Source organism: Mus musculus, chromosome 11 (genome assembly GCF_000001635.26).
Source record: "Mus musculus strain C57BL/6J chromosome 11, GRCm38.p6 C57BL/6J".
NCBI classification, from domain to species: domain Eukaryota; kingdom Metazoa; phylum Chordata; class Mammalia; order Rodentia; family Muridae; genus Mus; species Mus musculus.
Genome location: NC_000077.6, coordinates 78,276,791 through 78,290,711, shown reverse-complemented (window position 1 = coordinate 78,290,711; position 13,921 = coordinate 78,276,791). Strand labels below are relative to the sequence as shown.

Below are 13,921 nucleotides of genomic sequence, written 5' to 3'. Positions count from 1 at the left end.
GACTTCAAGGCAGAGGAGAAAGACAAGACCAGTCATTACTGGGGCAGTTAAAAAATGTGTTGGGTTAGTGAGGAGGGAAGGACACAGACAACTTGAACGCTTTTACTCAATACAATTAAAAAAGGCCAACATCAAATTTAAAATATTTTTTCTTTAAATCTCTTTTTTCTCCATTCTCCTGGGCATACCCCAGGGAGGAAAGTAAGGTACCCATGGCCAGCCCTGGCTCCTAATGCCATCCTCCCAAGTGAGCACAGACTGGGAAGTTTATCCCCCAAACCCAACACCTCTTAGACAACAAGGCAGTGGAGTGAGGCACAGAGGATCAGACTCCTTCCCTTAGCTTATTGGCACAAAGGGAGAGCAATTACATTTAGAAATATATATATATGTTTTATATATATATATCTTTATAAAAATTTATCATACTTGATCAAAACTATCCCCCAACCCTTTCTGTTGCCCCGAAAGAGCAGGATACTAGGCTTGGACACAATCCCTGGGTCTTCTGGTTTTCTTGCCCCTGTGGCCCTGGGTCTAATCCCATGAGAGGGAACCCAGCGCTTTGTCCACCATGCCCTGCAGGGACAGGCCAGCTGTTGAACAATGTCTCTCAGTTCCCATATGCCCCACAAATCCTGCAGGATGAAGGGAAGCTCTGCCCACCCTCAAGTCCCTGGATCCTGAGCCAGAGTCAATTCTATACTGTAGTCACTTGGGTCTCCACATCACTTGCGCCTGCCGAAGATGGACTTCTTGCCAGGGTTCTTGTCGCCCACACTTAAACCAATGAGGAGCCGAGCTTTCTCTTCTTCCTGCTGTTGCATGTTCAGGTCACACTTTGTTTCTAGCTTTCCCCGGACCTCAGACCCCGTTGCAGGTTTCAGCCTTAGTTTTTCTTTGATTACCTGGCAGTGGAAAGGAATAAAAGGAAAGGAAAAATTAGTGAAACGGGGTGTACAATTTAAAGTGAACCAATTCAAAGATTTATTAAGCTTATATGTAAACACAAAAGGGCACTTCAAAGTATATAGATAATAGTCTGCTTGTAAGAAGCTTACAATCTAATCAGAACCATCATAAAGCTGATGTTGTAGAAGCCCTTAATTCCCTCAAAATTAATGAGTCACTAGCATACCAGGGCAAAGGCATGGACAAACAAGGACAGATCAGTCATTATCTGCCCCTTTCCTGGCCATCTCTTAATACAGCACAGAAGAGAAGGCTCTTAAAAAGGCAATGTGCTTGCCAGTCCCTGCTAACGAAACAGCCATGAGCCCTGGCGAGATACCTGGGCAACCAGAGCTTTTCGGCTGTCCCTTTTGACAGCCATGGCAAAGTCCAGCCATGTCCACGTGTTGTTGTGGTACTCCAGACAGGGTAGCACCAAGTTAAGGTCGCCCCAGTCCACACTGTTCTTCTCACCCTGCAACAGGAAGAGAAAGAGGGAAAAGAGCTGCCATTTTGAATCTAAGCCAGAACTCTGAGTAGAATTCCTACAACAGCAACCGACATATTTGAATTCCCTCCCATTCTGGTGATGGGGCTGACTCCTGCAGAAAGCAGGACAGGTTTGTCACCCATGGCCCACTTTCACAGGAAGCCCAACTGTCACCCTGTCTATAATCTTTAGTCCCCTTCCTACTCTAAGTGCTGGGATGGAATATACCTTATAACTGACACACAGTGGAACTTGTGGGATTTTTATATATATGAAGGAGTTGTTCATGGCAGCTCGCTCTTTCATCTTGTCAATATCATCAACTGGGTGCTGGGAAAGACAGAAAAGGAGCATAAGCCCTAAAACCACCAGAGCAACCCAAGATGCTAAATTACTCCACTCTCAGTCCTGGAGAAGACTTAAGACCAAAGGAACAACACCCACCCAGGTCCACAGAAACTATTAATACCCATTTAAAAAATCTAAACATACTAAAATGTTTTTACCTTTTTGTTTCTTTTTTTGTTTTTTTTTTTAAGATTTATTTATTTATTATATGGAAGTACATTGTAGCTGTCTTCAGACACTCCAGAAGAGGGAGTCAGATCTCGCTACGGATGGTTGTGAGCCACCATGTGGTTGCTGGGATTTGAACTCTGGACCTTCGGAAGAGCAGTCGGGTGCTCTTACCCACTGAGCCATCTCACCAGCCCCTACCTTTTTGTTTCTTTTGCTTTTTGTTGTTTTGTTTTGGTAGCAACAGGGTTTCTTTGTATATCATTCCTGGCCTGCCTCTGCTTCCCAAGTGCTGAGATTAAAGGTGTGTGCCCCCATGCTAGGCTTCTTTTGCCTTTTTTGAGATAGGATCTCATACAGTCCAAGCTGCCCTTGGACTTATCTTCCAGCTCCTGTCCTCAAGTGTTGAAATTATAGTGGACCACCACATTTAGGTTCTCTGATTTTCATATGCCATACCTCAGGTAATTTGCGAAATGATCTTCTGACTCCAGAACTCCTGGTCAAGCCCTGTGCCACGCCCTTCCCGGAGCCCAGTGGTACTGCATCATCTGTTGCTATCAGCTGCCGAGGCTTTACAACTGGTATTCCTGTGAAAAAGCATGCAAACCAACAGTGACTCTCTTCCTGAAGCTGCTTTAGGCTGCCACTCCATATTCCTGGCATTCCAACATAACCAATTCTTACCAGTAGTCACCAGTTTGGACTTATCCTCTTCATCACCAACTTCATCATCTTCTACATTTCGACCAGGAAAGAAAAAGCCCATCATTCTATGGAAGAACCGGTGGGACAGCTGGATGGTGAGAGGCACCACATTTACCTGAGAGGGAAAGAGGTGAAGAAACAATTAAGCTCAAGTACTAGCCCTGTCTTTGATTACTAACTAGTTTAACAGTTATAACTAGTTAGTTTTGAGCTAACCTTTGACCAAGAGTTCCCAAGGCATTGTTTACTAACCTCAAAGTGTTCCTTAACAGAGATACCACCAACAGGTGGCCGGACTTTGCTGAAGAGGCGGAGGGCTAGCTGTCTCCCAGACTGGCAGGAACTCTGGGGCCTTAGAACCACCTATAGGATAGAGCGGCCAATAACTCAACTATACATCTCTTAAAAAAACAACTTAAAAGTAAATCACAGGTCTTCTGTAGAAGAATTGAAGCAAGAGGGAACTGAAGCAACGGTCTTTGCTAAGCTAGGCAAGCTGTTCCAGCTCAAATCACAATGCCCTCCCTCTGGTCAGAAGCTAAGTGGCTAGGGATGGAAAAATAAGTCTTGCTGTATAAATGTGGGGATGAAAATTGGTAGAGTGCATATCACTTACAAGGCCCTGCCTAAATCCCATTCTCCCACACCCCAAGAAAAGACTTGCCTTATAAATAGCATTAGGGAGAAGGTTGTTCATAGTGAACCAGCCCAACTCCAGGAGATGTTCTGCTGTGTCATCAGATTTATTCACCTGTAAGACAGATTTTGTTCTGTTCATTATAAGCTAATAAGCTAAGCCTCTGGTTTCATTTCTCTCTTTCCTCTGTAAATCAGGATCTTGTAAAGTCCAGGCTAGTCCTCAAAGTGTGCCTGTGGCTAGCTTTGGCCTCCTAACCCTCCTTAACTTCACATCTGGAATGCTGGGATTAAACATAAGCACCATCACACCCTGCTAACACCTCTTTCAATCTCATATGCAACCAACATACCCTCTAAACCAGTGTTTCTTCTAAGTAAAACTAGCTAAACCAGTAACGGTTAAGTAACTTCCTAGTTATTGTGGCATTTAAATTTCTTATTCATTTTCAATATCTTTTGTAATTGGAATATTTCTCCTTGGGCAACTACAGAAATGCTGTCAGTATCAGAACAGCACTATTCCAACTCAACTTGGTAATTACTTCAGTCTGGGCCTTATTTAATTATCTATATAACTACATCATTTATTACAGGCTGATGTGTCTCCAATCATGACCATCATTAATAAATACAATTAGCCCCCTTTTTTCTCTATGGATTGAATCAGGCCACGCCTGAGACTTGGCTGCTGCTGTGACTGTGCCACCCTAATACCTTGCTGTAAAGGAACCTCTGTAGCTCCAGCTCAGCGATGCCCAGCTGTCCATCTTCTTCTGTCAGGCGCCAACGTGCCTGAGCAAAGTAAAACTCGGTGCGACGGACCACACTCACATCTTCCTGTTGTTTTCGAAGCTCCATTTTATTGGCTCGCTGCAGTTGGAAATCCTTAAAACATCTATGCATGAATAGAAGATTCAAAGGGGTAAGGAAAAAAACACACAGCCGGAGTGCCCTGTAAGCCCAGAAACCAACTTACTCTGGCTTAGTTAATAACGACCCCCCCCCCCATGTCTTGTTTCTGACACCCTGAGCTATGGGTCCTTTAGTTCTTTTTTTTTTTTTTTTTTTTTTTTTTGAGGTTTTTGTTGTTGTTGTTGGGTTTTGTTTTTTTTTCCCCGAGACAGGGTTTCTCTGTATAGCCCCGGCTGTCCTGGAACTCACTTTGTAGACCAGGCTGGCCTCGAACTCAGAAATCCACCTGCCTCTGCCTCCCAAGTGCCGGGATTAAAGGTGAGCGCCACCACACCCGGCCATGGGTCCTTTAGTTCTATGGCTTCTTAGTAAAGCACTGTTTTCCCACTAACTCCTATGATTTCTATATCTTTAACTTTCTTCTTTACTGTATTTGCAGTTTAGATACACACCGCTAAGGCCACAGAAGTGGTATTCAACTTCTCAATTTTGTAGCAAAGCTTTCTCCAGGAAGCATGCCAGTGAGAACCCAAACGGGTTTTTTTGTTTGCATTCACCTCTTTGGCCAACCTCAGCAAGGCTTATTCAAGAAGATGTGCCTAAATCTACAACAGACTTTGAGAACACACACTAAACTTAAAGATTGTAAGGGCACGAAAGGGAAACAAGCTCTGGCTGAGACTGGCAAAGGCTGCGTACCTGATGAGGATGTTCAGTTCTTCGCTTTCCAGCTGCAGGTTGGCCTTTTCTTGGTTCAGCTGTAACTGAAGTTTTTGGTTCAGGTCCAGCAAGTTCTCATTCTTGCTGTCATCCTGTAAAGACTAAGGAACCAAGAGAAGAGTTTAAGAGATCCTCCGTGTCTATCACAGGAGCTCTGTCCTCAGATTGCCTAGGATGGTTACCTTCATGATAGAGTACATCTGCTTCTCTAGGTGCCTTATCTGGGCCACATGCTGCCGCACAGCCTCCTGCAGGTGTAGTATGCTGCTGCGCTGCTCCTCAGGATTGCTAGAGATCTCCAGCTGGAACCTCACGCGCTGTTTCTTTTCACTATGCTCCTGAAAGAAGGGAAAAGTGTACTTTTTTTTGTTTTGTGTGGTGCTGCGAATAAAACCCACAGTTTCACACATGCTAAGCACAGGCTTTACTAATGGAAGGAATATCCGCAGCCCCTTGAATTCATGTTTTTTAAAAAGTTAAGTCTTGCAGAAAAGTGAATGGTGCTCTCTTCTGGAAAGCTGACCTTTACCAATCACGCAGTAGCAAGAATAAGGGGTAGGTCAGTATAAAAGATCTGCAATCCACATTCCTAAGATTTCATAAGCTAGACCCACAGGGTAGAGATGGAGGCAAAAATGTGTAGGTGCCACTGTTAGTGATGTTTAGGTGACCTGTCTAGAACAAGCCATACAGTCTTGGGACACGTAAACATAAACAATAGGAATTCCAACAGCTGTAATTGACTGAGAAGATGTACCAATCATAAGCCCCTTCCAGGGTGAGGTATTAGTTTCTTTCTTACCCACTCTGCCATCTCACCAGCCCAGCACTACTTTACTTAACTGGGATCTAAGTAAACGGCAAGATCAAAGTTCAGGTGAGTCTAACCTGAATTCTAGAAAGGCTCACGCTCACCTTCCGCTTGGGTTCTACGTGGAGAAGCAGGTTGTTGACAATGTCCAGAATCATAGCATACTGAGCTGGGTTGGTAGAAATTTCCAATTCGTGGTGGATGAGAGTAAAAGTATCCACAGCCCCTACAGAATTGTAAGCAGTTAAATAACAGGTTCAGGTTTCTCCCCTAAATATTCAATCTCCTAACATATATATATATATATATTTTTTTTTTCCCCCGAGACAGGGTTCTGCTATGTAGTCCTGGCTGGCCTGGAACTCACTCCACCTGCCTCTGCCTTCTGGTGTGGAGATTAAAGTTGTGCACCACCATACCCAGCCTAACGAACATGTGGAACCACTCATGTTAGTCAATCCTTCACAAAGGGAAGAGGAGGCACGCAGGAGTAGAAATAGACTTCTTTCAGAGTCCTAAGTAATAACCACTGTCCCAGTTTCCTCTAAGAGCACAGGCTGTTCTAATGGCCGGACTTACTAACGGCCAAGCAAATGTTAGTATCAATAGCGCACAGGAACCCCTTTAATTAAAACCATGCAGGAAATAACTACTTTCACAAATCCCTTTAAAGCCTGAATACCTTCCTGCTTCTTTAAGAGATCCTCCTTTTCCTGGTTCTCATGAACCTCAGGTGGCTTAATCTGAGTTGCTAGCTCAGGATCAATGTCATGGCTGTAGCTAATATAGTACATCCGGCAATTACAACGTGAAATGATCCTCTGGACTTGCTGGGCTTGCTGGGCTTCCGCTGGCTGGTTCCAGTCTGGGAAGAAGTGAAAAAGAGGAGAAAGAGAGTCTCCATAAAAGCTGTGATAAGAGGTCCCATCTGAATATTATGTCTAAGGAGTTCCAAAAATGTTTCCAGTCTACACTGGCAAAAAATATTACTTCAACATACACTGATGTTAAGCTGGGGGCTGGTGAGATGGCTCAGCGGGTAAGAGCACTGATTGCTCTTCTGAAGGTCCTGAGTTCAAATCCCAGCAACCACATGGTGGCTCAAAACCACCCGTAATGAGATCTGACACCCTCTTCTGGTGCATCTGAAGACAACTACAGTGTACTTATTTATAATAATAAGTAAATCTTAAAAAAAAATTATAAGAATAGATAAGCTGGGGCTGGAGAGGTGGCTCAGTGGTTGGAAGCACTGGCTGCTCTTCCAGAGGACCCAGGGTTTAGTTTCTAATACCCACACAGCAGCTCACAACTGTCTATAAATACAGTTCCAGGGGATCTGATACCCTCACACAGACTATGACATATATATGACACCAATGCACATAAATAAGTCAAAACAAAAAAACCCAAAAGACAGATAAATTGGGACCAGGTGTGGTAACAGATATTCTGTGAGTTCTAGACCAGTTTAGTATACGTGAGGACAGTCAGGGCTATATAATGAGACCCTGTCAGACAGAAAGACAAACAAATAATCTGAAAGAGATAGATGACAGACACGGCTGGGTTTGCAACTGGTACAGCAAATGCCTGGCATGCAAAAAACCTCAAGTTTGCTCCCTAGTACTGTCAAAAATAAAATAAAAACCCTATGTAGCTCATGCCTAAGCTCATGAGTTAGAGGACAGTTTGGTCTCTAAAGCCTGAGACAAAAAGAAAGGAAGAATGCAGAAGGTGGGTTAGATAAGAGAATGAGGCCCCTTTGGGATGAACATTCACCCTGGGAGAGGGAAGAGAGCTGACCTGTGGTTGTGGTAACCATGCCTCCCACTGCCTGCCCACTTTCCATCAGCTCCTGAACAGAGTCCAGACTACGTTCCCGGTGCTCCTCAATATTCTTCACCTGCAAACACATTGAGGGACCTTTAGCTCCTGGAAAAAGGTGGCTTGTTCTAACACCACCATAGATGGCCATGTTTCCAATAGAGTCATGTGCTGCAAAAGAATGCTTCAGTCAATGACAGGTTGCAGGCCCAATAGCCCCATACCTGTAATCCCAGCAAGAGGCTGTGAGGCAGGAGCATCATTACAGATGTGAGGTCAGCCTGGACTATGTAGTTCCATGGCAGTCTAGAACACATAGCTGAGACTCTCACAAATACAAAACAAGAGGCTGTATCATACAACGATAGTGTGGTAATCTTAGTTCATGTAAAGACACTTTATGATGTTTACATAATTAAAAAAAAAAATCACCTAACATTTTTTGGGGAGTTTTCCACCTTGCTTCTATCAAGTGCTGGGATTATAAACATGAGCCACGATTCGGAGCTGGTATGTTCTTTGTGTTTTTCCCGTTTTTTTATCTTCAGAGCTACTCTGAACCCAGGAATAGTGGCTGACACATGTAATCCCAGCAGTTGGAATAAGAGGAAGACAGATCTCTGGGCTTCCTGGACTTTGAGGTCAGTCTAGTTTACCTATCAAGTGCTAAGCAGCTAAAACTACACAGTAAGACCTCAAAAAATATAGCCAAGATGGCTCAGTAGGTAAAAGGTTTGCTGACCGAGTCTGAACTCATATAAAAGGGGAAAAGGATGGACAGATGGCTCAGCAGTAACGAGCATTTGTTTGTTGTTCTACCAGAAGATCAGGGTTTGGTTTCCAGCACCGACATCAGCAACTACCTAGTAAGTAATTTTAGTTCTAGGGATCTGACACCCTCCTTCTGGTGTCAGAGGGCATGCAGATGATATACAGACATTTAGGCAGTCACACATTAAAAAGTGGGAGAATTGACTCCACAAAACTATTATCTTTTAACCTCTAAAAACAACAGATCTCTCTCATACATACATAATAGGGCCTGAGTTTAAATCCTCAGTACCAATGTAAAAATCCAGGGAAGGCCACCCATTCCTGTAATCCCAGTTCTATGGAAGGTAGAGACAGAAACATTTTGGAGCATGCTAAATCCCAGCCTAGCTCCAATTTCAATGAAAGACCCTGTCTCAAGGGAATAAGGCACAACATGATAGACGTTTAATGCCCGTTCCTGTGGCCTCTGGGAATGCACAGGCACATATTTATTGCACACACATCACATGCTCACTTATACATACACCTACTTAAAAAGAAAACCATTCTGATATTGTCACTTTGGAGATCAGGGTAACTAACAGAATGAATGGCATGAAAAATCAAAGCAGTAAGATCAAGGCTTCAGGACTGGAGACATGTTTCAGTGGTTACGAACACTCACGGACTGCTCTTCCAAAAGATGAAGGTTCTATTCCCAGCATCAACTGGACATCTAACAACTTCTTGTAATTCTAAGTCTCATAAGATCTAACACTTTCTTCTAGCCTCTGCAGGCACCAAGCATACATTGGATACACAGACATACACGCAGGCAAAGTACCCATACATATTAAAAATAAATAAACATAAATAAGGCTTTAGGGGCTGGAGATGACTCGCAGTTAGAAGCACTTGCTCTTCTTGCAGAGGACCCAGATTTAGTTCCCAGCACTTATATGGCAGCTCACAATCACCTGTAATTAGTTTTAGACCTGACACCCTCTTCTGGTTCTTGAGGGCACTTATACATACATGGCAGACTCACAAACACATTTAAAAAAAAAAAAACTTACAAAAAAAATATATAAATGACACACACGAATATTTTAGAGATCCAGGATTTGGATGACGGATCTACTGAATCACAAAGTCACCTGGGGAAGAGAAAAATCATATTCTAACTCTAAGGATCTCTCCACTTTAATGCTAATGCAACTTAGGGGAGGGAAAAAAGCCTTCAACTATAAAAGGTGGCATTGCTTATAAATGCCCAGAAACTTCTGCCCACCTTTACATAGATAATTACCACTCCTACATCCCTATTTCTTTGGTGGTTATGGGGATCAAACCCAGGGCCTTATGCATAATAATCAAGTGTTACCACTGAGCCAGAACTCCAGCTAAGATACTTTCTGTGACTACCCCCAAGAATACTAGTAATAGACATGGTTGGTTAACTTCCTATGTGACCTAACCTGGCCATACTCGGCTTGACATCTGATCTAAATGTTCATCTGTGTCTGGCATCATTACACTTGAGGTTGCCTTGACTGAACCAGAAGTTCCTTTGCAGACATTCTAGCCAGGGACAAGAAGATCTACAAAAGAGGTTATCACTCTGGTTCATTTTATTATCATCATTCATGTTTTTTATTGTTTTTTTATCAGATATAACTGAATCCTTTAATTTATGTGCACACTTACCACATGTCAAATATATAAATGATAATATACAACACTAGCCTGATATGCCTCATGATCATCAACCCTCCGGTAAGTCTAAGAGCCTATCTTAGAAATTAAAATGTTCTACCTTAGCCAGTTGGTGGTAGCACATGCCCTTAACCCCAGGACTTGGGAGACAGAGGCAGGTGTATATCTGAGTTTGAGGTCAGTCTAGTCTACATAGCAAGTTCCAGGACAGCCAGGGATACACAGAGAAACCCTATCTTGAAAAACAAAAAACAATGATTGCTGAAACAATCATCTTTATGAAAGGCTATGAAAAAAAAACAAAAAACAAAAAAACAAACCCTTGGCTAGCCATGTGACACGTTTCCTGCACTACAGATGCTAAGGCAAAGGGATCTCCAGTTCCAGGCTACCTGGGCCTGAGACCAAACTGCATAGCAAGACTTGTCTCAAACTGACAAAAAAAGTTCTCAGATCCATTGTCTATTTCCTTAGTTGCCTGTTTGTGTGACGTTTATTAAGGGACTACAAACTAAAAAAGGAAAAAGTTCCTGTCTACTTACTCTAGTGCTGGTAAATGTAACAGTGCCACAGGAGAGAAAAGCACTAGTTCCTACAGCACAGAGGCTGCTCACAGTCACGGTATCAGCAGCTTCCTTTCCTACTAAGCAGAAAGGTAGGTACTATGAAGAATCTCCCAGTGGTTCTAGTTGAAGGGGCCAACTATAGAAAACTAGAGATATACAATGGACCTCCCCACCCAGGCTGACTAACCTCTAACCAGAGCTGTCGGCCATCCTGTTCAGTAGGGCTGCTTTCAGTGGTGGCAAAATACTGCATGCCATCTAACAGGCAAGTCCAGGAAGTCTTTTGTTTCAGTGTGTCACCATACCAAGCTGGATGGTGTTGGCACTGCAGCAACTGAGCTTTGGCAGCCGATACAATGACACAGCCTTCTGTCTCTGCTCCACGAAGAACCATCTATGTCAAGAGAAATGCAGTTTTAGACACAAAGGGGGCTGAGAAGGGTATTCAGATCACTGCTAACTCTAGCTTACAGAGCAAGCTTTATTGGGTTTTATACGTGGAAGTGTTACTCAGGAAACCTACAGAAAGGTACAAAGCTGAGTTCTCGCCACCCATTCTTCAGTTATACGTGGAGAAACATTGAGTTTAGCAATAACAAGCCCTCAGCACTCAGGAAACCAAGGCAAAGACAGCCAAGTTTGAGACCAGCCTGAGCCACACAGTGGGACCCCCTCCCAGCCCCCCTTTTTGAGGCAGGGTCTCACTATATTGTCTTCAAACTCAAAGATTCCCCCTGGCTCTGCCTCCCAAGAGCCTTCCTTGGGTTAAAGGTGTGAGCCGCCACATCCAACTTGTAGAATCCTAATTTTTTTTTTGTATTTTTAAAAAAATGATAGGGAAGTAAACATTTTTATTTGGGATCTATCTTCGTACTGGTTTCCTATTAAAAAAAGATACCTGGCAGTTAACCAGCTCAATAAGGCAGTTTCGGTTGTATATGTCATCTGTCTGGCAGGCAGCAATGCCACACAATTGGTCACTCATACCGGATTCCTCTTCTGTGAATACTACAAATCTGTCTGTCTCTTCAATCAGCTTCTGCAACATGTAAGCACCTGGCAAGGAAATCGGAAATGGGGAAAGGTCAGCGTCTCGAAGGGAAGGAGAACACATGCAGGACCACACTGAGCTTCTATTACTTCCTGTCTAGGTAAGGACTGAGCTACATCTTCAACCTGGAACACGGGTGCAGTTCACTCTATCCAACCCTTGACCCAAAGGATAAGATAAAAGCTATTTAGTTCCCCTCAGTGTTACTAAAAATAAAAGTGAACGATTTCCAATAAAAATAGAAATACCAGTTTAAATGGTGTTATTTTTGTTCCTAGGGTCCACATCCAGACAATGGCAGGAACTGAACCCAGGTGTGTCCGCTTGTCTCCGCTTCTACAGTGCTATAGAACAGGCTTATACTTTCCCCATTTTAACTCCTTCCAGCAGCCAAGTCTCCTATATGCACAGTGACGTTCTGTCCTTCTTACGCATCCCAGCTGTTCCACCTCCTTCCAGTCCTTGCTGCCTCCTGTTGATACCCTGTAATAGTTTCCTCATCTGTCTGTCCACCACCAGTCCTCCCACACAACACTGCTAGAGCTACCTTCCTGTTGAAATCTAATTGTGACAGTCTATTCAGAGACTTCAATAGTTCTTCATTCCTAATGTGGAAGGTCTCCCAACGATCCCCATCCCAACAATCTTTCTAACCCACTCCTTACACTCCTCTTATTACTGTGTTAAGGAAAACAAACTGTTTGCCATCTCTGAACAGGTCACCCTTTCCTAATATCATTCTCTTTTTTTTGTTTTTTTTTTCCGAGACAGGGTTTCTCTGTATAGCCCTGGCTGGCCTCAAACTCAGCCTGCCTCTGCCTCCCGAGTGCTGGGATTAAAGGCGTGCGCCACCACGCCCGGCTCCCTAATATCATTCTTATCCAGGTCATTCCCTCCTCACTGACTGCCCCTTCCCCCATTTCCACACATTCCACAAGCCATACCCTAAAAACTCAATTTAAGTCCTCACCTCATTTCCTTCCCTTTCACTGTAACTTCCCTATTTTTTGAATTCCTTCTGCATGGCACTGACACTTCTCCACTTGTTCTCACGGGCACCACTAACTTGCATTGCCTTGTATTCGTTATACCCTAAAATGCCATTCCTTTCTTGCCAAGTCTTACTTACCTTCAAGATTTTCCCCAGAGTGCTAAAGATAAAAAAAGAACCTGGTAGTGTTTCAGTTTTATGCCAACTAAGCACTTAAATCTTTGTTGCCTTAACAAAGTAAATGTATCAAAATGATGCAAGGCTGTGGATATGATCTTAGTAGTTGCTTAGAATGTCTGAGTTCAATGTCCAATATTGAAATTTTGAAAAATAGTTCTTTTTTTGTTATTGTTTTGTTTAGAAAAAGTATCACTCTACAGCCTTGGCTGGCCTAGAATTTGTACAGACCAGGCTGTCCTCTGCCTTGAGTGCTGAGATTAAAAATGTGTTCAACTACATCAGCAATAAAGCATTCTTAACTCTGCTTCTTTCCCTTTCTCTTCTGATTCCAATTCTTGCTGATCTTCTGGCCACAGGACAGACTTTCAAAGCTTCCTCATTTTTAGCAATATAAACCCAAGATGGCCGAATATAAATAAATGACACTTGCATCTCTGTGTCTGTATCGAGATGGAACCAGTCATAACTGAGTCATTCTTAAGGCCTTTTCCAAGCACATGTTCACGTTCTAAATGTAAACCCATAGTCTCATCTGTCCCAGCCTACCTCCTGATGATCCCTTATCAGGCCGTCCACTGAAGCTGGGAGTGCTGACATGAGGTGGGACTTGGGCACTAGGTGGGATACCCCGCTTTGGCTTTTTGGCTGACATCTGAGGATCAATCTTCAAACCTTTCAGGGCCTCAGTAGAGAGATTACGTTTGAGTACAGCTGCTTTTTTGTAGCCATCATATAAGCCAAAGGCAATGTCCCTATTGGTGGTTGTCCAGGAAATCCGTAAATCTACCAAATACAGCTGGTGTGTATGAAAGGCAGGATCACCATCTCGAGCAGAAAGCTCCTGAGAAACAGGAAAAGGGTACCAGGGTCACACAGACATTCCCACCTCTATTCCTGAACAGAAATGCAGAGACAAACTTGCTATAAACAGAGGGAGAAATGGCAAGACCCTCGAGAAATATTAAGTCGTCTTAGTTTGTACATTACTTTACATCCTAACTGCACTTAATGCAGTTTTAATGAATCAGTTAATTTCAAATGCTATACTTAACTGGGAAAGATGGAGAAAGCCAGCACTAAACAAAGTGTT

General features: G+C 43.2%; 1 protein-coding gene across 6 annotated transcripts in view; it reads right to left on the bottom strand.

Annotated features, from left to right (window-relative positions):
* Positions 1 to 86: 86 nt before the first annotated feature.
* The window catches only part of 2610507B11Rik (RIKEN cDNA 2610507B11 gene), a 28,976-nt gene continuing 15,141 nt past the window's right edge, over positions 87 to 13,921 (bottom strand). For 3 of the 6 annotated variants that reach the window (XM_006534312.2, XM_030246365.1, NM_001002004.2), the window contains exons 24-39: positions 13,378 to 13,672; positions 11,508 to 11,665; positions 10,797 to 11,003; positions 7,554 to 7,653; positions 6,430 to 6,612; positions 5,852 to 5,973; positions 5,119 to 5,274; positions 4,916 to 5,037; positions 4,019 to 4,199; positions 3,330 to 3,416; positions 2,918 to 3,028; positions 2,645 to 2,780; positions 2,417 to 2,547; positions 1,670 to 1,771; positions 1,292 to 1,426; positions 87 to 908 (exon numbers count right to left, since the gene is read on the bottom strand). In XM_006534312.2, coding sequence (XP_006534375.1) covers positions 729 to 908; positions 1,292 to 1,426; positions 1,670 to 1,771; positions 2,417 to 2,547; positions 2,645 to 2,780; positions 2,918 to 3,028; positions 3,330 to 3,416; positions 4,019 to 4,199; positions 4,916 to 5,037; positions 5,119 to 5,274; positions 5,852 to 5,973; positions 6,430 to 6,612; positions 7,554 to 7,653; positions 10,797 to 11,003; positions 11,508 to 11,665; positions 13,378 to 13,672 — 2,406 coding nt within the window. In that variant the 3' untranslated portion in view covers positions 87 to 728. Of the gene's footprint in view, positions 909 to 1,291; positions 1,427 to 1,669; positions 1,772 to 2,416; positions 2,548 to 2,644; positions 2,781 to 2,917; positions 3,029 to 3,329; positions 3,417 to 4,018; positions 4,200 to 4,915; positions 5,038 to 5,118; positions 5,275 to 5,850; positions 5,974 to 6,429; positions 6,613 to 7,553; positions 7,654 to 10,796; positions 11,004 to 11,507; positions 11,666 to 13,377; positions 13,673 to 13,921 lie in introns of those variants that run through there. The other 3 variants (XR_001780057.2, XR_001780058.2, XM_006534313.3) reach the window with 3 other exon arrangements.